The 14,865-nt window shown below is 39.1% G+C and overlaps 1 protein-coding gene across 1 annotated transcript in view; it reads right to left on the bottom strand.

Annotated features, from left to right (window-relative positions):
- Positions 1-6,652: 6,652 nt before the first annotated feature.
- The window catches only part of CHRM3 (cholinergic receptor muscarinic 3), a 351,758-nt gene continuing 343,545 nt past the window's right edge, over positions 6,653-14,865 (bottom strand). Inside the window, exon 4 of the mRNA XM_034765036.1 lies at positions 6,653-11,508. Within this exon, the coding sequence (XP_034620927.1) occupies positions 9,681-11,508 (1,828 nt within the window). The 3' untranslated portion in view covers positions 6,653-9,680. The remainder of the gene's footprint in view (positions 11,509-14,865) is intronic.

The raw sequence follows: 14,865 nt of genomic DNA on the forward strand, positions 1-14,865 counted from the left end.
ACTGTTAATTCAGCACCCAACCTCGCTCCACAGATTACTGAACTACCACTGATTTCAAGGGGAACATGGAGTACTTTTGTATAATAAGTATCTCAGAAAATGCCCAGATCCTGCATAGTCAACCTTTTCATGTTGTTGCTGTTTTTTACTAGCTAGAAGAGGCAGAGTTCCTCTGAAACATTACCACTGAGGCAAATAACTGTAAATAATCTTGATGATCTCTAGTCTTCCACTGATATGTGTTATTGTTTTTAAAATGTGTTCAATGTGAACTGGGATTCTTTTTATTATAACATTTACCTTAAACATACAGTAAGGCTGTGCTTTATTTAACTGCCAGATCAATTCTTCTGCAGTTAAGCATCATAGCAAAAACAAACATGGTCAATGTTTAAAAACATTGTGTGTGTACACATACGTACATACACACACACACTTTATATATGGGACAGGGAAGGTGCTTGTTAATAGACAAATACTTTTGCTAATAAGCAATAGATACAGGGCTGTATCAGTTTCACAGCCTCCTGAATTATTTTTCATCTGCCTAGTGCCGTTTATTTCAGACCCACAGCTGCTGGCTGAAGAAATCTCCAAACATGTGGATTCATCAAGCAGTTAAAATACAGACCCACATTTATGAAATGAAGCCATCAGGATGCTTAATTACTCCAGACAAAAGCAACATATGGCATGATCCCTCTCCAGCTGACTTCAATGGGAATTGGATCAAGCCTTTTTGGGCTTGATTCTGAATGGTGCTAAGCACTCTGCTCCTGATTCAGCAAACTGTTTAACCATGTCTTTACCTGTGAGCACATGTACAGTCCTATGGAAGGCAAGGGAATTATGCACATGCCTAAAATTAAGCATGTGCTTAAAGTCTTAAAATACTTCATGCCATTTTTAAAAGGACATTCTTGCTTATGGAAGCATCTCCTCTTATTTAATAGTGGACTTAATTCTGCAGATTTAAATTAATTTCTTGTATCTCTAATGTCTTAGGCTGAGTTTTAAAACGTGGTTGTGGATCCTACTTGAGAGACTCTCACATGTAATTCAAAATCTTTCTCAGGCATGCCATAGAAAAAAAGCATCTGAAGGGTGTAAACTTATTTTAAATATTCAAATCTTACAATAAGTTTTATTGACCCAGACAAATGTAGATTTAGATTATTGCCTGTAGAGCCTGTTTTGATCCACAGTCATAAGTATAACAGGGAAGCATCTCCAATTTTAAGAATTTAAAAACATATCGGGGACACTGAATATGTTCATCAAATTCCTGTAATGTCATCAGTTCTAGCTTTGTTGCTATTAACAGAATATCCAACATATCTATCTGGGAGCAAAAGGTGCAAGATTCCATTTCACAACCACAGTCCTGAGACCAAAGTGCCTCCTGAATGCCAAAATGCACACAACTGTCACAGCACCTCAAAAGCAATGGAAGAATGTTTCTAATTCACATTTAGACAAAAGTTGGCAATTTTAGGTTCAGGTAAGTGTTTGAGAAGGGGGAGGGAAAACCTGTTTTGCCTGCTGGCTTTATGACTAGCCAATAAAGAGAGGCTATGATGTCGTAGCAACATGTAAAAATTGAAAGTTCTATGGAGTATGCAATGTGCTTTTCTAACGATACAATTTCAGTTTTAAAGGTGGTGACCAACATATGTGTGCACCAACCTTATGAGATGTTGACAGTACCTGTGATCAAAATACCCTATGTAGCTGTACTGCTTTGATAGCATTTCTAAAAGGACCTTCATTGAGCTACAGCCAACATCTGAGTAGGTGAAATTCAGTTAAGAATAAAACAGGCAAAGTAAACATTTATAAATTCGTGGACACTTTTTGTGACATTCTGCCTCCCTTACTGACTTCTAATAACTTTGACTGACTGTAGCTCCAAAGCTTTGTAGTACAGTAATATTTTCTCTGAGTTAAAAATGTGCTTGATTTTTACTAAATTTCATGAGTGGTATATTAGGGTTTAAAACAAACAAACAAACCAAAACAAAAAAAAATACAATTTTGCTTTTTAAATCTTTAAATTTTGCATAGATATTTTATTTCCTTCTATGTTTGATGTTTTCTGAGGTCTGTTCCAATATGTATGGTAAAACCAGGACCGGCTCCAGGGTTTTGGCCGCCCCAAGCAGCCAAAACAAACAAACAAACAAAAAAGCTGCGATCGCGATCTGCGGCGGCAATTCGGCGAAAGGTCCTTTCTCCGCGCGGGAGTGAGGGACAGTCCACCGAATTGCCGCCGAATAGCTGGACGTGCCGCCCCTCTCCGGAACGGCCACCCCAAGCACCTGCCAATCTGGTGCCTGGAGCCGGCCCTGGGTAAAACATAGTTTCGGGGAACAGGCATGAATAAGCAAATCTAGCTTTCAATTTATCTCCTCTATGATACTGTAGAGATCAGCTCACATATTGCATAAATAGTGCACAAAGAAGACTAGTCATCTAATAATCTCAATTCTCTTGCAAATGATGTCGTAGCAACATGTAAAAATTGAAAGTTCTATGGAGTATGCAATGTGCTTTTCTAATGATACAATTTCAGTTTTAAAGGTGGTGACCAACATATGTGTACACCAACCTTATGAGATGTTGACAGTACCTATGGTCAAAATACCCTATGTAGCTGTACTGCTTTGATAGCGTTTCTAAAAGGACCTTCATTGACATGAGTGGCTATATATCGGCACATACAGGCAGAATGACAGAGAGAATATTCTGCATACAGGCACAGCAGAGCAGGTTAGGCTAACCAATTCTACAGTAAGTGGCAGTTGTTTATACCGTCTATGCGAATCAGAAGTGATTTTTGGACTATCCAAAATCCCATTGTCTTCAAGACTGGAAGCTTTAGCCCCACATGATGATAAATGAATATATGACCTGCCCAAGAAGGCTGCATTTCTGACCCACTATTCCTAGCACTTCTATGTCAGTTTCCTTGAAGATAAGGGTGATGCATACAAATTTTTAAAAGACACAGTCATTTACGTCTACATATCAATTTTCCAATTTTTACTCTTTCCTCTTAAATGCTGAAATAAAATAACTTTCCCCCTAAAGTTTGTCCTTGTACATTAGTTTGTCCTTGTACATTTTGCAAAAATTGGGCCTGATCCTGAAATCCTACATTTGGGCAAAACGTCAGTTCTACTCAAAGGACCAGATCAAAAAGGCTTGACCTGGGCATCCATCTCTTACATGTCTGTCATAGTTAATGATGGAGGAGCTTGGCTTACAAAGCCAATCATATAGTGAACTTATTTGGGCACTGCTTTACATGTGTTTATTCACCCTTATGCATGAGAAGAATTTGAGCTTCTATAAAAACTTCTACCATTTGTTTATTTTCCAAGATTTCTGCCAAGTTAAATAAACTGTATAGCTTCACCCATTTAGAAGCATGTTAGGTCTCCCTACCGCAAATGAGCTGAATGTTTTTATCACCACTTTCATAAGCTTTCTCTGAAGCCTGAATCATACAACCCTGTTAAACTAGAGAAGGTTTTATTGTGTTAAAGAAAAAGATGAATGATCTGGACTCACACCCTATGCTTCTTTGAACAGGCAAGCAAGCAAGGTTTTCAAAGTGTGCATAACTCTCTCCATGAGGCCAGCAAATGACAATGTGATTTCATACAGCAGAGTGTGAAGATCAGGAGATTCCCCTGACACTTTTTTTCTTATGTTGAGATTATGGATAAACCCAGAAAGCTGAGATAACCTCTACACCTGTTATCTAAAACTAATACTATTGCAATGATGTACAGCTCCCCAACAGACTCTGAACCTGCAAGCTGGTTCACATGGATGGACGCTTGCACTTGCTGAGTCCTATTAAAGCTGTAAGGAGCCCATATGCATGCAGGAATTTGGTTATAAAGAGCAGCTTGTAGGATCAGGGCTGTAATGGGTGCCCAGCCCATATGTAGTCAACTCCTATTTCACCTATCCCATCCAAGACAGAATCTGCTCTTAGACATACACGGCTTAATTCTGATCTCACACTGGTGGAAATCTGGAGTATCTCTGGTAGAGTCAATGAAGTTAAACCTAGTGTAAAATGGGTGCGAGACCTGAAATCGGGGACATGGTTTCTATCTTTAGATATCTGAAAAGCCCAAAGAGCCTGCATAACACACATAAAACCCCATTTTCAGAGGAAAAGAGAATCCACTTTGAGGCTGTGCGCTGCGAAAGACTAGGAAACTTCTCTATCAAGCTAAGTGAAAGAATAAAAGTAAACAGTTCTGTTGTCAGGTTATAGTTCATGAGGTATCAAAGTAAACTTCCTTTTTTGGCTGACTTTTCAGTATAATTTTATATATAAATCCACAGCACAGATATTAATGCTCTGTATAGATGTGTGTATACACATACATGCTGGTGATAGCCATGTGCTAAAGAGCATTTTTCTTGCACCATTAACTGTGGCATCTGTCATCGGTGATCCCTTGATTTGAGGATGATCTCTACCACAGATTTACACCTGGGTCCCAAAATGACTCAGGACTCCGATCCTGTTACCACAGGTCCACCTGCTGGACTCTATCTTCTAATTCATCTCTACCAAGACTAATTCTAAAAATTCCAGTCACTGAACAGTTTCAAATATTCACTACTAAAACACAAAAAACACAACATTTGAAGCAGATCCACAAATTACTACAATAGCTCTTCTATCCACACACACACAAAAAGGCCATAACTTCCAAGCTGAATATTTTAGGACCTTCCAGGGCTAGAAGCAAGTGGAATGTGTCACATGGGGAAGACGTAAATGTTAATATAAATCTTGCTAAGCTCTCAGCCTCAACGGTGTCCTGTGGCAACGCATTCCACAGTCTAATTATGTGTTTCATGAAAATGTATTTCCTGTTATTACTTGTGCATTTGTCCCCTTTTACTTTCATTGAGTGTCCCTTTGTTATGAGATACAGAGAACAGAAGTGTCTGATTTACCAGCTTTATACCGTTAAATTATTTTGTATGCAGGGCTGGTGCTACCATTTAGGCAAACTAGGCGGTTGCCTAGGGCGCCAAGATTTGGGGGCACCAAAAAGCAGTGCCCCCAATTCTTTTTTACAGCATTCCTATGCCCCCTCCCTGAGCGCGCGGTCGCCGCTCCACTTCTCCCACCTCCCAGGCTTGCAGTGCCAATCAGCTGCCTGGGAGGGGAGAAGAATTAGAGTGGGGGCCGCATGCTCGGGGGGGAGGCGGAGCAGAGGTGAGCTGGGGTGGGGAGCTGCCGCACGGCTCATCTATGTCATAAATTGCCCTAGGCGAAACTTCTACCTTGCGCTCCCCCCCCCAGCCCTGCTGCAGCTCCCCGCCCCCCCCCACCCTGAGGGGGGGGAGCTGCCGCGGGGGAGGGTGCTCGGGGGGTGGGGGGAGCTGCCGCAGGGCTGGGGGGGGGAGCACAAGGTGGAAGTTTCGCCTAGGGCGCGAAACTTCCTTGCACTGGCCCTGTTTGTATGTTTCTATCATGTCCCCTCTTATTGTCTCCTCTCTAAGGAAAGCTGTCCCTGACTTTGAGTCTTTTCAATCACTCTTCATGAGATTATTGGTCCATGTATGGTGAGGTGCCAAGGGTGCATGATAAATGCAATTTATGACATGGATGAGCATTATAGCACACAGCTATGCCCACTATGAGTGTATGTGGTGTATTTATGTGTACATATTTAAACTTACTGACCTTGCCAACCAGGGAAAGACACAAATAGATATATTTTTTGTTTTGATGTTTGCATCCTGTACAGGAGAACTGAGTGTACTTGGATTCATGTTTTTTTTCTCTTAATTAATTGGCCTCTCAGAGTTGGTAAGACAACTCCCACCTGTTTATGCTCTCTGTATGTGTGTATATATATCTCCTCAATATATGTTCCATTCTATATGCATCCGAAGAAGTGGGCTGTAGTCCACGAAAGCTTATGCTCTAATAAATTTGTTAGTCTCTAAGGTGCCACAAGTACTCCTGTTCTTCTTTTTGCGGATACAGACTAACACGGCTGCTACTCTGAAACCTTGGATTCATGTGTTCATTTATTATAGGCACAAGGTTGAGAATGGCCCAAATGTTTCATGGGCCCTTCTTACAGTAGAGCAAGAAAATACAGTTAGTTACTTATAAAGAAAAAATAAAGTTGAAGATCTTAGCAAGCTAATAGATGAAGGGGAGCAACTTCTTGAGCACATCTGTGTGGCTATGCTAGTTTTCCACAACATGGCTGGCTCCCCTTATATGACCTGATTCTTCAGAATACTTAGAGGCCACAAATCCCACTGCAGTCAATGGAAACTGCAGATGCAGAGCACCTTTGAGAATCAGAGCATTCATGTATTCCTTTAGATTTAGGTCAGAGATAAGTAGAGCTGCAATTTCATTTTGCCCTATAGCTGCGACAAGAAGTTATATCATGCCATTGAAAAATGTAAGTGTTTGCTGCAGTTATGCCTGCCACCAGTCCATTGAGTCAGATATTAATTTATTTTTCACAGCCTCTGAGGTTAAAGTCATAATCAAATGTATGTCACATAAATAATTTATACAACCCTAGCACATATAAAAGCCACATGATGCCGTATGTGCTGTTGTCTCAGAAAGGGGTTTACAATGTCTGCCATTTTATACCCTTTTGGTGCCACCCTGCAACATTTACTCTCAATGCTCCAGTAATCTTAAACTTCATTAATCTGCTCTAATGGGGTCCAATCCTGTACCACTAAAATTAACAGGAGCAGGACTGGATCTATGAGTAGGCCCACTGAAGCCACGTGTTGATGTAAGAAAGGTTACACGACTGTCTGCACTCATACTGACAGTTTTACAATGTTTGCGACTCTACTTTCCTCCATCACATGTGAGCCATTACTTGCTTTTTATTTGTGAAAAGAAATGCTGTGGCAGATTGCATCCATTTGTATTGCATCTTTCTTACACATATATATGTCTTTGTGCATGTATATATAATGTTTGTGCATTATATATGTCTATATATAGTGCAAACAGATAGACACACATGAAATATTAATCTGATTTCCCTTTGTTTAGAATTGTATTTGCAATGCAGCCAAATTTTGAATATTTTATAGTGCATGTTCCTTTAAGTAAATATATAACTAAATTAATCTTTTCTAGTATGTGGATAAACACATAATGTATTATGTCTGTAAAATAACATTTTCAAGCCTGTTCACACATCAAATTGTTTATTTTTTTTCTCCGAAAACAATCCAAGAGTTTTAACTCTTCCTATCATGTAAACAATAGTGACAGTTGCTTTTCAGAAGAAGCTTAACTTTGGTAGAAAAATAATTTTCCATAGTAAAATCAATAGCATTATATAATAGAGTCTCTTGCTGAACTCTGGCTTCCTTACTTGCCCTCATACTTCATGAATTAGAGGGCACTGCACTACTTTAATTATCAGAATATAATAAGATGGCAATATGTATATATCTATATATATCTATAATTGTTCAAACATTAGTTAGAAGGTCAACTTGAGTAATGAAATGTACTGCAGATATGTGCTTTGTTACTACACAGTTCTGTAAAATAAAGCTCTGTAATTTTCTATGCAGCTTAGGAAAGAGTTTGGTGGCTCCCTGTAAGTCTTTGGTTGTATGTGGCAAACAAAACTGATCAGTAAATTATGGGTTTCTCCACCTTGAAATGTGACTGATCTACAGCTCAAGGCCTACTTTTTTCTCATCACTAGACCTAGAGCATAGGCTACAAACTTTGTTTAAGATAGACATTTAATATAACATACCACAAAAACAATAAAAAACTATGAATGTTATGTGTATGAATATTTGTTTTAGTGACATAAAAGCTCAGTATACTGTATTCATTGCTCAAGCAGACCTTTATGAATCACTTTAAAAGGACACTACAGTTGAAGACTGAAGAGCAATATTTATCAACATTAAATAAAACATTTGGTGAAGTCTGTATAAATATTTCTTCATATAAACATAACACAAAATTAAATAGTTCAGATACACAGACACCATTTAATATACTTCCACTGCTGTCAAAATCATCTGTAAACACCATCTCACACAGAATACAAAAGCAGCTTTTATACCAGTTCTGTGTTCACAACACTGATGCCTCTTTATAAAGGAAATTTGTTGGGGCTTTTTTGTTTGTTTGTTTGTTTTGTTTTGTTTTCAGCAAAATATGAGTGTCGGGAAAAAATTGTTTTGGTCAGTTCAAAGGCTAGTATCAAATTATCTTTCAACATATAACTAAATAAGATTTAGAACAATTCTTAAAAGTACAGTACTTTCCTCAGGGGATCTCTGACTTTTATAAAGCACACTATGTTTGGTGCAGACCACATCATAAATACCAGGAAATATTGGCCATGTCTAAGTTATAAATATTAAAGCCCCTTTTTGTTTTCTTTATCAGAAAGTGCCAGCTTGCAAGTTGGTGATATCCACTATGCTCTTCAAACAGATTGTGAAAAATAAATGTTTTAGAGTAAGTGTCCTTCAGGTTCAAAACAATTAAGGATTTCTTCTACACAAGCCTTTTGCAACTGAAGGCCACAGTGTAAGTCTGTGAAAGTTCTATTTGCATAAAATGCAGACTTTTTCAACTTTCATCACTTTTAGTACAGACATGCAGCTTGCAGAGACTACAGATTCCAGAATTCTATGCTCAATTTTGAGCTCAGTAGCCAGTGCTTCTGAGGAGGCATTCTCACTTGGACTGAAATACAGTACTGCATACAAACAGAATTTTATCTGGCTGCATCTTTGTATTAAAGGTTAGGTTGGCATATGTCCCATAGCAATAATCTGTGGATTGCATTTGGCTCATAGGTTGCACTTATTTACCTCTTTCTAAATGGTGTGTATTTTATGTTTCAAATATACACTAGAATTTCAATTTGCAAATAACAAAATAAATTTACATTTACAGACTAATTTGTCAAATCATATATTTCACTCACATACCACAATGATAGGGACCCATGTAAGAATTTAGATTGTTAGATCACTTATTTCCTGGTATATTTATATATATAAACGGTGAAGTGTGAGTGTAACTTGTGCATTCACACACACACATAACGTGAGCTGCACAAATAGATACTCCGTAAGGTTCAAAAATCAGGGCTACGAGGAGAATCACGCCAAAAGAGGAGACAAGAAGCTTTACTGGGACAACAAGAAGCAGTTTTGCAACCTATACAGTGTTTTAAATAATTTCATAACAATGTTTAACTAGCTTGCTGTATCCATATGTGACTTGAATTGAAACCTGTTGATTCCTTGGAAACAGCTGGAACTGGGCTAGCTAGATGTGCTTACCTGAGATCCCAGAGTTGATTACAACCAAAAAACTGGGCTGATCAGTAACGGGTTCATAATTGCTCTACAGCTTCTTGTAATTTTGTAGGAAAACTTTATTTAGTCTTTCATTTCCTTAATAAAAAACCTTGAAGTCTGTTTGTTTTTGCTTAATGCAGGTTTGATTTTAATATGAAACTGGATTTATTAAAAGGATACATAAACCTGGCAGCTGCTCTCACATCTTGATGATGAAACGTTTGTGTCAGCACCCTGGAACCACTCTCCCTCCCACATGCCCTTTGATAGTTTGTTTTTTGTTTGTTAAAAATACTATTCTATGAAGCCTCCTGGGGGATCCGCTTATGAAAAATGACTGACTGCCTCTGCTGATACTGCTGTTTGCGTCGTTTCCGTTTGTCACACTGGCACAGCAGTAGCATCTTGAAAGTGGTTCTGAATGTTTTGTTACACAATGCATAGCACATAGGGTTCACTGTGCTATTGATGTAACAAAGCCAGTACCCCAGATTCCAAAATGTTTTGGGGATACAGCTATCACAAAAGGTGTTCACCAGAACCATGATGTTGTATGGTGTCCAGGTGATGATGAAGGCAAACAAAATAGCACTGAGCGTCTGTGCTGCTTTCTTTTCTTTGATAAGTGACATTCGTTTTCGCTTGGTGATCTGACTTCTGGTCTTCAAGGCAAACTTTTTGGCCAGGGTTGCTTCCTTGAAGGATAAAGGCAGGGCTGTGGATGTCTTAGCCGCTGACGGAATGTTGTCGGAAACCTTGGCTGCCTCTACTGCTGATCCTGGCTGAACTGGAAGCTTAGAAAAGTTCTTGTGAAAGTTTCCTCCATCCTCCACACTTTTCTGAGAGTGCAACCTTTTAGGTTTCCTCTCCTTTGACCCCATGTTGGACGTCTGCAAGTCGTCCCCTGACCCATTCAAGTCTTCAGATGAGGGTAGTTTAGTGGAGTTGAGGATGGTGCTATGACCGGGAAGCTTCAGCACAATAGAATAAATGGCCCTCGTTTCTGTGGCAATGTCTTCTTCATCAGAGGAGGCAGAGTTTTCAAGAGAAGCAGCGGCGTCATTGTTGTTCCAGCTATCGCTGCTGCTGTGCTCCTGGTCCCCCTGATCCTGGCTGGGTTTCCAGCTCTTTGTTGTAAGCCAGAAGTGGCATCGGCCGTATTTCCTTCTGGTAGAGCGCTTCATACTCTGCTGCTGCAGCTCATAGCTGCTGCAGCTTCTGGAGCTACCAGTTTGGCGAATGAAGCGTGCTGCCTCAGCTTTGCTGCCCGAGGCCTGTAACCCTGCTAACTCCTTGGTGCGTTTCTCTGTCTCCTTGTAGATCCTCCAGTATAAAATAGTCATAATGGTGACTGGCAAATAAAAGGCAGCTATGGCAGTGCCAAAAGTGATGACAGGTTCACTTAGAAACTGGATATAACATTCATCAGGAGGCACAGTTCTTTTCCCAACAAAATACTGCCAAAACAAGATGGCAGGGGCCCAAAGAATGAACGAGATGACCCAAGCTAAGCCTATCATCATTCCAGCCCTTTTGGTTGTTCGTTTAGCTCTATATGTAAGTGGCCTGGTGATGGAAAAATACCTGTCAAAACTTATGACAAGGAGGTTCATGACAGAGGCGTTGCTGGCTACATAGTCAATGGAGAGCCATAGATCACAGGCCAAACTTCCCAAAGCCCAGCGGTCCATGATGATGTATGTGGTGAAAAGGTTCATTGAAATAACACCAATGATCAAATCTGCACATGCAAGACTCAGCAGGAAGTAATTGTTGACTGTTTTAAGTTGTTTGTTAACTTTAAATGCCACAATCACCAAGATGTTTCCTATGATGGTCACCAGTGCGAGGATGCCCGTGAGGAAGGCGATCAGAACTACTTGCCAGAGTGTGTGTCCACCCAGAGGATCTTTGCTCATGCCATCTAGTGACCTATTAGCTGTTTCCACAGTAGTGAAGAGAAAACTCTCAGTTGTCTGAGGGAAGTCATAGCTGCCAGTGACCGATGTCGCATCCTCAAGAAGCCTCGTTCCCTGGGAATCTCTATTCCAGAAGAAGCTCACATTTGAAAACAAGGGGGAGACTGTAGTGTTATTATGCAGGATCATTGTGACTCTCTGACATAGTCTGCAGAGAAAAAAATAAGAAGGAAGACAGTAAATCAAAAGGTGTTTTTAAAATGTCTGCCTAGCATTTCAATGGCTGTTTATTAAAAACAAAAACAAAAGATACGTATCAAACACAATACGCCAAATGCATTTGTGGTATCACTCATATTGCACCAGGCATTAATTTGGATTCTTCTAAATATTTTTGTGTTCTTTCCTTAAAAATAAGTTATTGTTAATTAATCACAAGCCACCAAACTACAAGCCAGGTGAGCCCTCCCATATTGGACTCTGAATCCACAAGAGAATCCAGAGGTCTATTTTTATAACGGATTAGGCCAAAACCCTGGGCCCCACCTCATCATTTCTTTGGGATGTTCAAAATCCAGATCCGCATTGGAATCGTTCAACTGGAGCCCATTTTTGTCAATATGGATGTATATCTATGTTTGTGCAGTGTACAATGGAGTCCCAATCTCTGTTGGCTCTACTACCTATAGAATAAGATTCCAGGATTCTCACTCTGAAGCCTAGTATGTCTGTAGAGTCTGGGTGAACGAAAGGAAACAGCTACAAGCACAGCTGAGAGCTCTTTATGCTCAGAATATCACGAGGTTGGGTTTTGCTGTTTATAACCATCCAATTTTTAAGTTCTCGGCCATTTTGACTTTATGTATTACCCCTGTGTGATGTACTGCTATAATAAGGCACATATCTGTGTCATGCCAAGAGTCCTAGACCATTGTGATATCAGAGGTAATGCAACCAATCACCACCCTTACTCTACAACAGGGGTCGGCAACCTTTCAGAAGTGGTGTGCCGAGTCTTCATTTATTCCACTTTAATTTAAGGTTTCGCGTGCCAATAATACATTTTAACGTTTTTAGAAGGTCTCTTTCTATAAGTCTATAATATATAACTAAACTATTGTTGTATGTAAAGTAAATAAGGTTTTAAAAATGTTTAAGAAGCTTCATTTAAAATTAAATTAAAATGCAGAGCCCGCCGGACCGGTAGCCAGGACCCGGGCAGTGTGAGTGCCACTGAAAATTAGCTCGTGTGCCGCCTTTGGTACACATGCCATAGGTTGCCTACCCCTGCTCTACAGCTAATTTGCATGCAACAATTTCATTTATTGTATGAGGTAGACTGCACAGATGGTGAATTACATGACCCACTCACACATATCGATATCAGACACAAACCAACACAACCACACACACTACCTCTACCAGTACAAACAATAAGCACATGCACACAGCTCCTCACTGCAGCACACACACCTCATTTGCCCCCTGTACAAATCAATACAAGTCTCCCAACACAACCCACACAATAACCCCAAACACACAGAGCCCTTCACTAAGAATACACCCCTCATTCACCACCTGCACAAATGATCAGAAATCTCCCAGCACAACCCGCCCCCTCCTGAGACACAAATCAACACAACCAGCATACACAGCAACTCCAAACATCACTCTGAATCCTAGAATGTCTGAGTGACTGGGAAGTGATGGAAACAGTTACAAGATGGCTGACAGCTCTTTTGGTTTAAAATATCACCAGATTCAATAAACTCTGAGATCTGTGATTTGTTATGGTCCAATTTTCAGTTCTCAGCCATTTTGGGCTTTTTCACACACAACTTTATAAATTACATCCATTGAGCAGCACGGGCTTTCAGACACTAGTAACAAAAATAATAAAATCTTGGTTTTCATTATCTATAAACTATAGATACACAGGGCCAAATTCTCAAAAAAAAAAAAAAAAAAAAAAAAAAAAAGGCACAATTCACACCTGCATTTTCATATGCAACTTTGCCAGTTGTGAAAATACTGTAAGTGCCCTTTTACACGTTCAGGTACTCATTTTGCATTCACAAAAGCTCATTTGCACAGTTGGACTGAGGATTATGTGGGTCTAGTGAGTTCAGGAAGTATACTTGACTTTTCAAAGGGATCATTAAATATTTTATGAAAATGGGGAGGAAGGGGAGACTGATTCATGATAAAAAGCAGATTCAGACTAACACGGCTACCCCTCTGATACTTGATTCATGATAATTAGACTTTTATCCTTTTCCCAAGTATTGAAGGAACTGACATAAACTCAACATCTCTCTCAAAATTACAATCTGCATTCTCAACATTTTATCAAGTTCCTTGGACTCCTAGATAAATTGTTATAATCAGTTTCATCACGGAATAACCTTTCTCTGATTAGTAACTGTGAAACAAAATACCTCATCAAAGGAGAGGTCTTTTACTGTAGGTCAGTTCAGAGTTGACATATTATGGCTTAATATGATAGACTTAAGCACGTATCAAAACAGTTTGGTGTTAAAAGAAAGCTGAAAAGTGATATTTTAATGCCTAAATTTTGGGTTTTTTAAACCATTTTGTGTTGTGTTAGCAAAGCATGTGGGGAATATGTCATTTAAAGTAATCTCATTACTTTGACCTATTGTATATGAATTGACCTGTAACTCGCTTTACACTACATACCATAGGTAGTAATGAAAAGACAGTTTGGGAGCCAAAGTAAGTGAAAACATTAGGTTAACCACTCCAGTTTATTTAATAAAAAGAAGAGGGTAACAGTTTTGATACCTTGTCTAAATCTTATCTAATCCAATATATTTCTAGTCCACTCATCATTAGAGCATCTAGGTGGTGAATACAGGAATTCAGGAGGAAATATGGGAAATTACAATTTTTGGCATACCTCTACAGGACTCTAATCATGAACAGTATCCACAAATGCTGGTCCACAGTAATGTTAATGAGGCTACATATTGGTACAGAAGTCCACACTAGCAGATCACACTGAAGGACTGAAGCAATGGTTTGGTCCTAATTCTACGTCATTCTTTGGAAACGATATCTAGAGAAAAGGATTTTTCTCCTTGGGGCTAAACCAGCATGCTTTCTTTGCTATTTCTGTTAATTTACTGTGGAAAAATTGAACATTTTTGTGTAGGTCTATTAATTTTTTTTGGGGGGGGGAGTTAGCATTCTTTTAAACATCTGTGAAACTAGATGGTTATAACTTAAAAGAAACATGAAACCCATGAAAGAGAAATTCAGAAAAAAAAATCACTGAGAACATTTTGTTTCAGAAAAAAATTGAAATATCAAAATTTTCATTTTTTTTTCATTTTATATTACATTATTTCACAATATGTCAGTAGTAATCCTGGAAAATATGATATCATATCATGTTATATCATAAAGGACAATGATTTTAGGAAAAATGATTCCAGGCTAACACAAGGCTATTGAAAAAAACAGTCCCTCTAAGCAGTATACGGATTGTTTATCTTATTTTCTACATCAAAGTGTCAAACTCTTTCATTACAACAGAAAGAGG

Source organism: Trachemys scripta, chromosome 3, assembly GCF_013100865.1.
Source record: "Trachemys scripta elegans isolate TJP31775 chromosome 3, CAS_Tse_1.0, whole genome shotgun sequence".
In the NCBI taxonomy this organism is placed as follows: Eukaryota; Metazoa; Chordata; order Testudines; family Emydidae; genus Trachemys; species Trachemys scripta.